The following is a 13,541-nucleotide window of genomic DNA, read 5'->3' on the forward strand; positions in this document are numbered from 1 at the left end:
TTATGGACTTGGATGTTTTGAGTTCATTGAAATGTTGTCAACACTGTAAGGCAGGTGAGAAGAAACATTTTTCTGCCTAAAGAAAATCAACACTAAAGAAAAGTCAAAATGAATTCTCAGTTTTATGGCAAGTACACACAGCTTCAAGGCTATAAAATTAACAGGTTTCCAAAAAAGAATTATGAGGTTGATTATACATGTATATCTTCAATACATTGTGGGAGGCGCGGTGGCCTCATGGTTAGTGCGCTCGTCTCCTGATCGAGCGGTCCGGGTTCGAGCCCTGGCCGGGGACATTGTGTTGTGTTCTTGGGCAAGATACTTTACTCTCACAGTGCCTCTCTCCACCCAGGTGTATAAATGGGTACCGGCGAACTTAATGCTGGGGGTAACCCTGCGATGGACTAGCATTCCATCCAGGGGGGAGTAGAAATACTCCTAGTCGCTTCATGCTACAGAAACCGGGATAAGCTCCGGCCTGATGGGCCACTTGGCTCGTATGCAGACTTTACCTTATCTTCAATACATTACAAAACGTCTCATATACAATCAGCCATAAAAAGCCTCAGGTTGGTCCTTAAATTTTTGGGCAAGTTCCCAATAACAAGCGTCACACAACTGTTTGTCTATTGCGAGCAACAAAAATGTTTTTGATAAATTTGGAACAAACAAGCAGTTGTAAATTTGCCACAGACCAGAAATTGCATTCACTGCATTTTGAAATGTTGTTAGTTTTTGCAAAAATTTACTTGTGCTCATTTGTTCCAAATTAAAGGAGAAAACACACTGCCAGAATAAAGTATCAGATCTTCCTGAGTATCAATATATTCACTTTAATTTCAGCCAATTTGTCATTGTGGAACATAACAGCAGAAAAAAAATGTGGGTTAGCCTCAGTGTTCTCAGTTACCTCTGCAGTGTGTGGTACAGAGAATGTTGTAAGACCTCCAATGAACACAGGAGCGGTCAAAGAGGTCCACTCAGTCAGGATGTTAATTCAAGAGCTGTTCTTGGGTGTCTACATACAGGAATCGGTGAAACCCACCTAAATAATTTACTGTGTACATTAAATATTCCCTCTATGAATCCAGTAACTTTCAAGAGTAGAGAAAATGAGATTGGGCATGCAGTAGAGCAAGTAACAAAGAAAAGTTGCAAAACTGCAATGTCAGAAGAAAAAAATGCTGCCATGAAAAAGGGTGTAAAAGCAGATGACCGAGGCTGCATCAATATCCCCTGCTCATATGACATGGGTTGGCAAAAACGGGGAAAGGGGCATAACTCTTCCACCGGTCATGCTGCAGTCATGGGTTTAACTTATGGGAAGGTTATGGACTACACTACAAGAACAAAATCCTGCAGGGTTTGCACAAATGCTAAAAAAACTGGAAAACAAGCCAAGCAACACAATTGCCGACTCAATCATACAGCATCATCAAAAGCAATGGAGCCTATGGCAGCAGTCCATTTGTTCACTGAAAGCCTAAATTCTAAAGTCAAACTATCTGTTTATGTCGAGGATGAAGACTCCACAACAGCTGCACATATAAAAGAGAAGGTCCCTTATCCTGTAGAAAAGTGGACAGACATTGTGCATGCCAAAAGATCCCTTACTACAAGGCTGTATAACCTAAGCCAACGTGGAAAATTTGTAAATTCATCAACTCTCTCACAGAAAGTTATCAACTACTTGGTCAAATGTTTTCTTATAGCGTGTCTCAAAATAAGGGAAATCCATCAGCACTTCAAAAATCGTTAAAAAGCATTCTACCACATTCGTTTGGAGACCACAAAAATTGCAATGAATCATGGTGTGGTGCCAAGAAAGACCCTATTAACTATAAACACTCTGACTTACCCTATGGCAAAGATCTCTATGGCGATGACTTAAGGAAAGCTTTGGAAAGAATTTTTGATGAATGTTGTACTGACATAGTAGTTGCAAAGTTATCACCTGGGTCAAATTCCCAGAGAAATGAGGCCCTAAACAGTGTTATAGGCTCAAAAAATCCCAAAATCAGATACTATGGTGGAAGTGAAAGTAATGACTTCCGAGTGGCCTGTGGCATCTCGCAAGTAAACCTTGGATATCAGTACATTAGCCAAACACTTGAGAGCCTCAACATTGAACCTGGTATACACTGTATCAGCTACATTGAAAGGATGGATCACAAGGCTACCCAAGACAAACTAAGAAAAAACAGCATTAATTTCAAATGCCGAAGAGCTCAACTACATAAGCAGAAGTTAAATCTTGATGGTAAAAAACAAGCTAAGGAAGGAAACACATACCAAAGTGGAATAGGACTTAACCTGGATCCAAACAATTCTACCAAACTGATCCAAGAATTTGACATTATCAATTTGAAAATTTCAAGTGAGGAGCTGAAAAACTTTGAAACATGCATTCCTGAATTAACGATCAGACCAATGGCGGAGAAATTTCCCTATGACAGAAACACTGTTTACAATTTCGTCATTTACGATATTGAAACAAACACGTCTGGAAAAACCGCAGAAATATGCCAGCTTTCAGCAGTTGATCAATCAGGTTTGCACTGTTTCAACGACTATATATTACCTTTGAGGGATGTAGATATTCATGCTACAAGGGTAAATGGTTTAAGTGTCCGAAAAGTCAGAGGCGTCAGGACCCTGTTCAAAAACAATCAACCAGTCGAAACTGTGTCACTTGGAAAGTCACTCGAAAATTTTCTAACCTACTTGGAGAAACTGTCAGGCGTGTGAAAGGCGATAATAATATTTATACTGTTTTAACCGGGCACAACTCTCAGGTTTTCGATAATCCAACTCTTCTTCGTCAAGGTGGACATCAACTTTGTGAAAAGCTTTCCTGTCTTAACGTTTTCTTTTCTGACACTCTCCCTGTGATGAAGAACTTGGTCAAACGTAAACATCCCTCTCTGGTCTTACCGGATGGTTCCACAGTTAAATTAAATCAACAATCCATTTATCAGACACTTTTCCATGAGCCTTTCCCCGCACACGATGCAATGGAGGATGTTAGAGCTTTAAGAAGAATAGTTTGAACATTTCAGAGGACATGTTGACAGAGAACATGTCAACAACACAGTACGCAGAAAACGACATGAAATACCTTGATTGTCACTAGAACTCCTGCAGACGTTCCGAGGAACGCTTTATCATCCAACAAACGCGGAATTCCCCATCAAGCAACAGATTGCTGAAAAAATAGCCGGAAGTGGCATTTCATATCGAGATCTTAAGAATGTTTTCGAGAAGTTCGGAGCAAAAGGGCTTGATGGCGTATTGTCTCTGCCTCCATCTTCAGCAACTAGCAAGGCTCCACGAGTGACAAAAACAACCCGTATTCTAGCCAAGATCGTTGAGCACTTCAAAGCAGTGGAGGAAACCACAAGTTAAAACGCATTTCCATAAGTATTACAACTCTTATTAGGTATACTTTTCGCCGTCGTGGGGAAAAATAAGCTTCTACATCTCGACTAATTTTCAACTAGCACGTACGAAGGAAGCGAAACGTGAGCATGCGCAGTGCCGTAACTTGAAGAATTTCTATTTTGATGACGTCACGAAAATACAGGGGTCTTTGGGTGGCCTAAAACGCATATCAAGCGCGTTCCAGACGGTGAATTTTTTTGAAAATTGGCACATGGATAGGATTTTTCTTTTTCTCGCTGTTAAGCAAAAATCATCAAATTTTATACTTACGTCAATGTAATATGCGAAAAAAACGAAAATTGCGAATTCCTCTGAAAATTATGTACAGATTTTCTTGTAGCTTTGTCAGTTGAAACTCCTTGTGTGTTAACTGTGTTTCCCCCAAAACAAAGAAAATTCACCGTGTAGAAACCTAGAAACACCGTCTAGACGTCAGGCAGGTTAAAAAAACAAGCCAAGCATTTCTATCAGTAGTTGCCATAGCAACAACATTTAGGTTCTGAAAGTGTCTTCCATACGTAGCCTAAGGCTGTAGGTTTTTTATTATTGACCTTCTACCGAGTGCTATGTTGTAAACATTTGCCAAGGGAGAAATTACTTATGCATATTTAATATCCAAAGCTTTGTGAAATACTATATAGAGCCACCTTAAACAAGCTTTCATAGTCAAATGTCTCAATTGCTATGGCTTTACATAGCGTCAAATGGCCAAATCCCTCTATGAGACTCGCCTGCAGGGAATCATGGTAACTGTATTTATCAATACAAATATCCAGTCTAAGATGATGAATACAACTACTATGATTCCCTACAGGATTGTTTATTAAAGAAGAATCACCTACAAGAAAGATAGAAAATCCAAAAAATACTTTTTTAATGTGTTGCCGTAGTCTATATATCTCTTAGTTATCTTCTCATGCCTCCTTTGTCATTACATAGACTCACTGCCATGCGCCGCGGAACATCAGTGTGATGAGAATTCTAAATGCGTCGTTGATCCCCTGATACCAGACAAACCACATTGCGTATGTCTCGAGGGTTTTAGAGAGACTGCCAACGGAACGTGCGTTGGTAAGTTGCCTTACTGAAACAATATTCAATAATACTTTGTTTTGTTCGTAAGATAAGAAGGAAGTAACTGACAGGTCAATTTACTGAGAAAGTCATACTCACACTCAATTTTGAGGCTAGGATCGAATTTGTAACTCTTCTTACAAATTTCAGAATAAAAACTAATGGTAAAAAACCACGTTTCGATCTCTCTGAGATCATTTTCAAGTTGAAGAAAAAACGAATGAAATATACATATATAAGTTTAAATTAGGGCGTGTCAAACGATAAAATATGTAAATACAAGCGCTAAAATGTAAGTGTTAAAATAATAAAATACTATAAAACAACCTATATAAATAACTTTGCACGGATTGAATCTGACTGTTTGTTTAAGGTTGGCTTAAGCTCCTTTATAAAGAGCATTTCGTAGATCAGGCAGTCGAATTTACTTTGACACTTTCTCAAGATCTTAAAATCACGATATATGTCACTTGGGACTGTTCCATGCTGCTCTTTGATGTGATTCCCGATTGAAGACGATCCTTTGTGTTCCTCAACGCATTTATATTATATAGGTTTATTATTCATATATTATTATTTATATAGGTTTTTTTTTTTTATAGTATTATACTATTTTAACACTTACATGTTAGCGCTTGTATTTACATATTTTATCGTTTGACATTCACACGCCCTAATTTGTACTTATATATGTATATTTCATTCGTTTTTTCTTCAACTTGAAAATGACCTCAGAGAGATCGAAACGTCGTTTTTTACCGCTAGTTTTCATTCTGAAATGTTTTTCAAAAAAAAACTATTTATAAGACTCTTACAAATTGCTAAAACTATTCTGAGGAGGAATTCTAAGAAATTGTTTTAGCTTCTGCAAATTATTAAAAGTGCAAAGAAACACTTACCGACAGTTTGCTGCGAGGAAAAACATTTGGGAAATTAAGCGAAGGTAAGTTGGCCCCATTTTCTAGAGGATAGAGTGTCTGGGGAGAAATAAAAATTAACAAATCGAGTGTGGTTTAGCGTTGTCTGTACTCTTATCGACAACGATATGCGTCATCACAGTGCTCAAAAAATTGTGCACCGAGTGAGTCCACAACAAATTTTGACCACAGTGATGCTTTTTGCGCATGCATTCCGGGTTCGAAGAAAACCAAGCATGGCAAGTGTTTAGGTGGGTGATGTCCGTACAGTGGGAAACTGCAGTGATAACATGTTATATGTTGGTAATGATGGCTCGAAATTGGCGCTATTCGAAGCGATTTCCCTAGAAGAGTACAAGACCTGTGACTGCAATTGACGAGAGTGCAGTACAGCAACGTTCCACACTAAATTTTTTTGTATATATATATATATTTTTTTTTTTTCAAATTGGATGGATAATGGCGATGTTGGGTGAAAGATGACGCTGAAGCATAGAACGTTAAAGGGTTTTTATGGACTATAACACCCTAGACGTTTGAGACACACAGCCCGGTTGGAGTCCTTGCCGGCATCAACAGCCTGTGTTTCTGACCAAGCTATGAATTAACTATCACAGTGCCTTTAGCTTTCCATCTGAGTAACAAGTAACTACGGTTGAAATTAATGCTGGAAGCTCTTCCAGGTTGGGGTATGTGGGGAAGTGAGGGGGTAGAAATATTCATGGTCACTTAGATCGCTTAATACTTCAAAAACCAAGACATGCTCCAGCGTATATATATGGAACACTAGTTTCAGTGCAGATTCCTCGCTTGATGTTCTCTTTGCACCCTGGAATAATCGTTCAATATTCCTTTTTTGCTGTAGAATGTTTTAAGGATGCGGACTGCAAGCACAACTATCTCGCATGCACCGTAGGAGAATGCACGTGCAAGGACGGACTTGCAATGGGCGACGACAAATCATGCCGTCCTGGTAAGAACGTCAAACAATGAACGCAATGAATAGAAGCGTTATGACATCAATAGTAATGATACTAGTGTTTGGTGGTATATGAAACCCTCCACAAATAATTTAACATGGCTCAAAACAATTTCCAGCAGTTAGATTTTGATGGCTCATTATAACCACTCTTTATCACTTAATGCGACAAAGATGGTGTCAAAACACTGCCCATTTATTACTGAACACGTTTTTATTATTTTCGTGACACAATAGGTTAGCAAAGCAACAGTCTGACCTGCTAAAACACCCTTAATTACAGCTTTAGGAGCTTATAATTCAAAAAGGCACGCGTTATGTTTTTTAAATTATCAAACTTTAATAAGTATGATAACATGCAACTTTGGGCAAAGTTTTTAAAAAAAGAAACCCTACATAGAGTTCAGAACTACTTTAAAGCTTTGATAATTTAAGGTAGCTTTAAACCCTATGTACAGTGTTGGTGATATATCTCCAGCCAGGTCCGTCGCTGGCCTGTTGTTGACATGGGGTCGTACGGTATATGGAAGCAGACAGGCCAAAGCGAGCTGCTTCAAATGTTTAAACTCTCCAGCTCCAGAGACGTTAACAGTTCATTAAGCACTCACAATTCAGAAAACGTCACAAAGTCCTAATAATTCACAAGTTTTGAAAAAAAAGTACGCTTTGATAACGAGCATGGAATTGACATGAAGAAATTTTGCTTTGGGATATTTTGCACCGATCTTAAACAACGCTTGGGTTCTAGCCAAATAATTTCTTGTTCGGTAAACGCACGCACCCACTAAACTCATGATATTCGCATTTGATTCTGTTAGGGCCTCTACACCCATGCCAAGCTGACGGTGATTGCCATTCTCGGGCAAAATGTGATATCGGAAAGTGCTATTGTCGAGGAAACAGCACCGGAAACGGGAAATTCTGCAGAGGTAATTATTAAGTATCATTCAAATCTTAGGCCCGATCTACACTACACTTCAGGAATTTGCAGACGGAGGCCTCACTCTGAAAAAGAATCAAATGTTTTCCTTCTACACTACGTCGGACGAATTTTAAAACGCAGAAATCACCTGTCATTTGGATTTCTTTTTTAAGAATACTCGGACAGGGAAATAACATAAAATCCCTCATCGTGATACCGTCGTTTTCGAAAAGCTCCTTTTTCAATAATTTTTTTTTTTATGTCCACGCGAAAACGAAAAGCCGGCGTTTTGAAATTCCTCCGGCTGGAAGAGCGTTTTCGGAAAGCTTAGTTTCGTCACGGATTAGTGTGGACCAGGCCTGAGAGCCCTTATTCCTTTCCTCTTCAAGTCTAGTATCTGCGGACGTTTGAAATTTTAAACAAGCTTTCATAGTCAACTGTCTCAATTGCTATGGCTTCACATAGCGTCAAATGGCCAAATCCCTCTACATGACTCGCTTGCAGGGAATCATGGTAGCTGTATTCATCGAAACAAATATCCAGTCCAAGATGATGAATACAACTACTATGATTCCCTGTAGGATTGTTTATTAAAGAAGAATCACCTACAAGAAAGATAGAAAATCCAAAAAATACTTTTTTCATGTGTTGCCGTAGTCAATATATCTCTTAGTCATCTTTTCATGACTCGTTTTCTTTGTCATTACATAGACTCACTGCCATGCGCCGCGGAACATCAGTGTGATGAAAATTCTAAATGTGTTGTTGACTCCCTGATACCAGACAAACCACATTGCGTATGTCTCGAGGGTTTTAGAGAGACTGCCGACGGAACGTGCGTGGGTAAGTTGCCTTACTGAAACAATACTCAATAATACTTTGTGTGTTCGTAAGATAAGAAGGAAGTAACTGACAGATCCATTTACTGAGAAACTCATACTCAAACTCAATTTTGGGTCTAGGATCGAATTTGTAGCTCCTCTTACAAATTGCCAAAAATATTCTGAGGAGGAATTCTGAGAAATTGTTTTAGCTCCTGCAAATTACTAAAAGTGCAAAGAAACACTTACCGACAGTTTTCTGTGAGGAAAAGCATATGGAAAATTAAATGAAGGTAAGTTTCCCCTATTTTCTAGAGGATGGAGTATCTGAGGAGAAATAAAAATTTAAAAAAATCGAGTGTGGTTTAGCGTTGTCTGTACTCTTATCGACAACGATATGCGTTATCACAGTGGTCAAAATGTTGTGCACACATTTTGACCACAGTTATGCTTTCTGCGCATGCATTTGTGGCTCAAAGAAAACCAAGGATGGAAAGTGTTAGGTGAGTGATGTCCGTACAGTGGGAAAGTGCATTGATAAGATGTATATATGTTGGTGTTGATGGCTCGGAAATTGGCGCTATGCGAAGCGATTTCCGTAGAAAAGTACAAGGGCTGTAACAACATTTGACGATAGTGTTGTACAGCAACGTTCCACACTAAGTTTTTTGGAATTTTTTTTTTTTCAAATTGGTTAAATAATGGCGATGTTGGGTGAAAGATGATGCTGAAGCTAAGAAAATTAAGGGTTTTGGTGGACTGTAACACCCTAGACGTTTGAGAGACACAGCCCGGTTGGAGTCCTTGCCGGCATCAAGGGGCTGTGTTTCTGCCCAAGCTAAGAATTTACTATCAGTGCCTTTAGCTTTCCATCTGAGTAACAAGAAGCTACGGTTGAAATTAATGCTGAAAGCACTTCCAGGTTGGGGTATGTGGGGAAGTGAGGGAGTAGAAATAATCATAGTCACTGAGATCGCTTAATACTTTAAAACCAAGATAAGCTCCAGTGTGTATATATGTATATCTATCTATCTATCTATCTATCTATATATATATATATATATCTATACATGGAACACTAGTTCCAGTGCAGAGTCCTTGCTTAGTGTTCTCCTTGCACCCTGGTATAATCGTTCAACATTCCTTTTTTGCTGTAGAATGCTTTAAGGACGCGGACTGCTCGCATAACTATCATGCATGCACCAAAGGAGAATGCACGTGCAAAGACGGACTTATACGTGCATTGGACGACGAGAAATCATGCGATCCTGGTAAGAACGTCAAACAATAAACGCAATGAATAGAAGCGTTATGACATCAATAGTAATGATACTAGTGTTTTGTGGTATATGAAACCCTTCACAAATAATTTAACATGGCTCAAAACAATTTCCAGCAGTTAGATTTTGATGGGTCATTATAAGCACTCTTTATCACTTGATGCTACAATGGTATCAAAACACTGCCCACTTATTACTGAACACGTTTTTATCATTTTCGTGACACAATAGGTTAGCAACGCAACAGTATGACCTGCTAAAACACCCTTAACTACAGCTTTAGGAGCTTATAATTCAACAACGGCAGGCGTAATTTTTTTTAAATTACCAAATTTTAATAAGAATGATAACACGCAACTTTTGACTAAGGTTTAAAAGAAAAAAGAATCCATACATAGAGTTCAGAGCTACTTTAAAGTTTCAAAAATTTAAGGTGGCTCTGAACCTTATGTACAGTGTTGGTGATATATCTCCAGCCAGGTCTGTCGCTGGCCTGTTGTTGACATGGGGTCGTATAGTATATGGAAGCAGACAGGGCAAAGCGAGCTGATCCAAATATTTAAGCTCTCCAGCTCCAGAGAAGTTAACAATTTATTAAGCACGCACAATTTAGAAAACGTCACAAAGTCCTAATAATTCACAACTTTCAAAAAAAGGACGCTTTGATAATGAGGATGGAATTTGCCAGAAGAAATTTTGCTTTGTAATATTTTGCCCATATCTTGAACAGCGCTTGAGTTCCAGCCAAATAATTTCTCCTTCGGATCCCCCACTAAGCCACTAAACTCATGATGTTCGCATTTGATTCTGTTAGGGCCTCTACACCAATGCCAAGCTGACAGTGATTGCCATTCTCGGGCAAAGTGTGATATCGGAAAGTGCTATTGTCGAGGAAACAGCACCGGAAACGGGAAATTCTGCAGAGGTTATTATTATGTATCATTCAAATCTAAGGCAGGGTCTACTTTAGACTGGAGGAATTTGCAAACGGAGGCGTCCCTCTGAAAAAGTATCAAATGTTTTCCATCTGCACTACGCCAGACGAGTTTTAAAACACAACAATCACCGGTCATTTGGATTTCTGTTAGAGGAAAACTCGCACAGGGAAATCACATAAAATCACTCATCGTGACACCGTCCTTTTCAAAAAGCTCCTTTTTAATTTTCTTTCTTTTTTTTTTCATTTTTTTTTTATGTCCACGCGAAAACGAAAAGCCGGCGTTTTGAAATTCCTCCGGCTGGAAGAGCGTTTTCGAAAAGCTTAGTTTCGTCACGGATTAATGTGGACCACGCCTGAGAACCCGTATTCCTTTTCCCTTCAACTATAGCATCCCCGCACTTTGAATTTTTAAACAAGCTCTCATAGTCACACTCGCTATGGCTTGACTTAGGGTCAAATGGCCAAATCCCTCTATGAGACTTGCTTGCAGGGAATCATGGTAGTTGTATTCATCAAAACAAATATCCATTTTAAGATGATGAATACAAGTACTATGGTTCCCTCCAGGCGTACCCCCACTGGATTGTTTATTAAAGAAGAATCACCTACAAGAAAGATAGAAAATCCAAAAAATACTTTTTTCATGTGTTGCCGTAGTCTGTATATCTCCTAGTTATCTTCTCATGCCTCCTTTTCTTTGTCATTACATAGACTCACTGCCATGCCCCGCGGAGCATCAGTGTGATGAGAATTCTAAATGTGTTGTTGATTCCCTGATACCAGACAAACCACATTGCGTATGTCTCGAGGGTTTTAGAGAGACTGCCAACGGAACGTGCGTTGGTAAGTTGCCTTACTGAAACAGTACTCAATAATACTTTGTTTGTTCGTAAGATAAGAAGGACGGAACTAAAAAGTCAATTTACTGAGAAACTCATACTCACAATTAATTTTGGGTCTAGGATCGAATTTGTAGCTCCTCTTACAAATTGCCAAATATATTCTGAGGAGGAATTCTGAGAAATTGTTTCAGCTCCTGCAAATTACTAAAAGTGCAAAGAAACACTTACCGACAGTTTTCTGCGAGGAAAAGCATTTGGAAAATTAAATGAAGGTAAGTTTCCCCTATTTTCTAGAGGATAGAGTATCTGGGGAGAAATAAAAATTAACAAATAGAGTGTGGTTTAGCGTTGTCTGTACTCTTATCGACAACGATATACGTTATCACAGTGGTCAAAACGTTGTGCGCAGAGTGAGTCCACAACAAATTTTGACCACAGTCATGCTTTTTGCGCATGCATTTGTGGCTCGAAGAAAACCAAGGATGGAAAGTGTTAGGTGAGTGACGTCCGTACAGTGGGAAACTGCAGTGATAAGATGTAGATGTTGGTGTTGATGGCTCGGAAATTGGCGCTAGTCGAAGCGATTTCCCTAGAAGAGTACAAGGCCTGTGACAGCATTTGGCGAAAGTGCAGTACCGCGACGTTCCACACTAAATTTTTTCGATTTTTTCTTTTTTGTCAAATTGGTTAGATAATGGCGATGTTGGGTGACAGATGATGCTGAAGCTAAGAAACCTAAGGGTTTTTGTAGACTGTAACGCCCTAGACGTTTGATAGACACAGCCCGGTTGGAGTCCTTGCCGGCATCAAGGGGCTGTGTTTTTGAGCAAGCTAAGAATTTACTATCACAGTGCCTTCAGCTTTCCATCTGAGTAACAAGTAGCTACGGTTGAAATTAATGCTGGAAGCTCTTCCAGGTTGGGGTATGTAGGGAAGTTAGGGAGTAAAAATATTCATAGCCACTGAGATCGCTTGATACTTAAAAAACGAAGATAAGCTCCAGCCTATATATATTGTAACGTGCGCGGGCGACAACAACTTCCAGTCAAGGAGTCCAACAGCCAACGGTTAATTACTCGACTCTCAACATTTAGCTTACTTGTACGTGGCAAGTCTACTAACACACACAGGCCACTCCATAACGTGAGTCCCCTATATAGGCTGTATTACGAGTACATTGCGCATCCCGTACTCGCCATACAACCGTCTCTTAGTCTTAGAACTCTTGCGAGTGTACATCGAAATACAACCGTTATACCTCTTAGAACGCGCATCATAGCTCGTGCAATCACTATATCAGTTTCATTACACTTCCCCCTTCCAATAAAAGAGATGCGTCCTCGCATCAAGGGTCACCCCAACAACGCTATTTTACATAATCCAAAAAAAAAAACAACAACGACAACGGAGAAAGCATTAACTTGAAAAAGATCTTTCCCGAAATCTCTAATGTAATTTTGAACTGTTGAAAATGTTTTACTTAAACTTAAATGGAACTTAAATGTAACTATGAACCGTTCCAAATGTCTTGATCAGACTGAAATGGTAACTCTTGACAAATAGCATTCTCGGGGCCAACTTCCAAATTCATTGGCTCAACATGTGCCTTTCGTGAAATGGTTTCAGGCAGTCATGGTGTACAAACTTGGGCTTCCCCTTGGGGGTCCTCTGGATTCCATAAACTACGTCCGTAACTTGTTTGGTAACTTCCCAGGGACCCTCCCATCGAGTTTGCAGCTTGGGACTTCTGCCTTTCTTCCTCTGAAGATTGTACAACCACACCTTCTCCCCTTCTGATAAGAATTTGCTCAAGATCTCTGGTCATATAATCGCTTCTGTCGTCGGCTCGCAATGTCCAAATTGTTACGGGCAAGCTGATGTGTTTTTCTGACCTGTTCCCTCAGGTTCCAGGCAAAGTCGGTGGAATCTGGTGGTGTGACTGGAACCGGAGGAGAAGCGAACATTAGATCTACAGGTAGCCTGACATCGCGTCCAAACATTAGCTCGTTCGGTGTACAGCCAGTGCTTGCATGTATCGCAGACCGATAAGCCATGGCCATAAGAGGTAGTAGCTGATCCCAGTTCCGCTGGTTTTCTTGGACAAATTTGGATAACATAGCCTCCAGCGTACGATTTAGTCGTTCCACCATCCCGTCTGATTGTGGGTGCAAGGGTGTTGTCCAAGTCTTCTTGATATCCAGAACCCTGCAAACTTCCTTAAACAGCACCGATTCGAAGTTACGTCCTTGGTCAGTGGGAATTTGCAAGGGAACACCAAACCTGCAAATAACCTCAGTAACCAAGAGATGTGCCACAGTCGCTGCG

At 39.7% G+C, this 13,541-nt stretch overlaps 1 protein-coding gene and 1 pseudogene across 1 annotated transcript in view; both read left to right on the top strand.

The window, feature by feature from the left end:
• Window positions 1-822: 822 nt before the first annotated feature.
• LOC149095622 (uncharacterized) lies at window positions 823-3,448 on the top strand (annotated as a pseudogene).
• A 2,389-nt stretch (window positions 3,449-5,837) lies between these two features.
• Window positions 5,838-13,541, top strand: part of LOC149095623 (uncharacterized) — a 30,745-nt gene continuing 23,041 nt past the window's right edge. Inside the window, exons 1-6 of the mRNA XM_089281807.1 lie at window positions 5,838-6,405; window positions 7,230-7,340; window positions 8,045-8,176; window positions 9,312-9,425; window positions 10,249-10,359; window positions 11,086-11,217. Of these exons, the coding sequence (XP_089137933.1) occupies window positions 6,246-6,405; window positions 7,230-7,340; window positions 8,045-8,176; window positions 9,312-9,425; window positions 10,249-10,359; window positions 11,086-11,217 (760 nt within the window). The 5' untranslated portion in view covers window positions 5,838-6,245. The remainder of the gene's footprint in view (window positions 6,406-7,229; window positions 7,341-8,044; window positions 8,177-9,311; window positions 9,426-10,248; window positions 10,360-11,085; window positions 11,218-13,541) is intronic.

The sequence above is a fragment of the Orbicella faveolata genome, unplaced genomic scaffold (assembly GCF_042242905.1).
Source record: "Orbicella faveolata isolate gen_17 unplaced genomic scaffold, um_ofav_v1 contig_5, whole genome shotgun sequence".
In the NCBI taxonomy this organism is placed as follows: Eukaryota; Metazoa; Cnidaria; class Anthozoa; order Scleractinia; family Merulinidae; genus Orbicella; species Orbicella faveolata.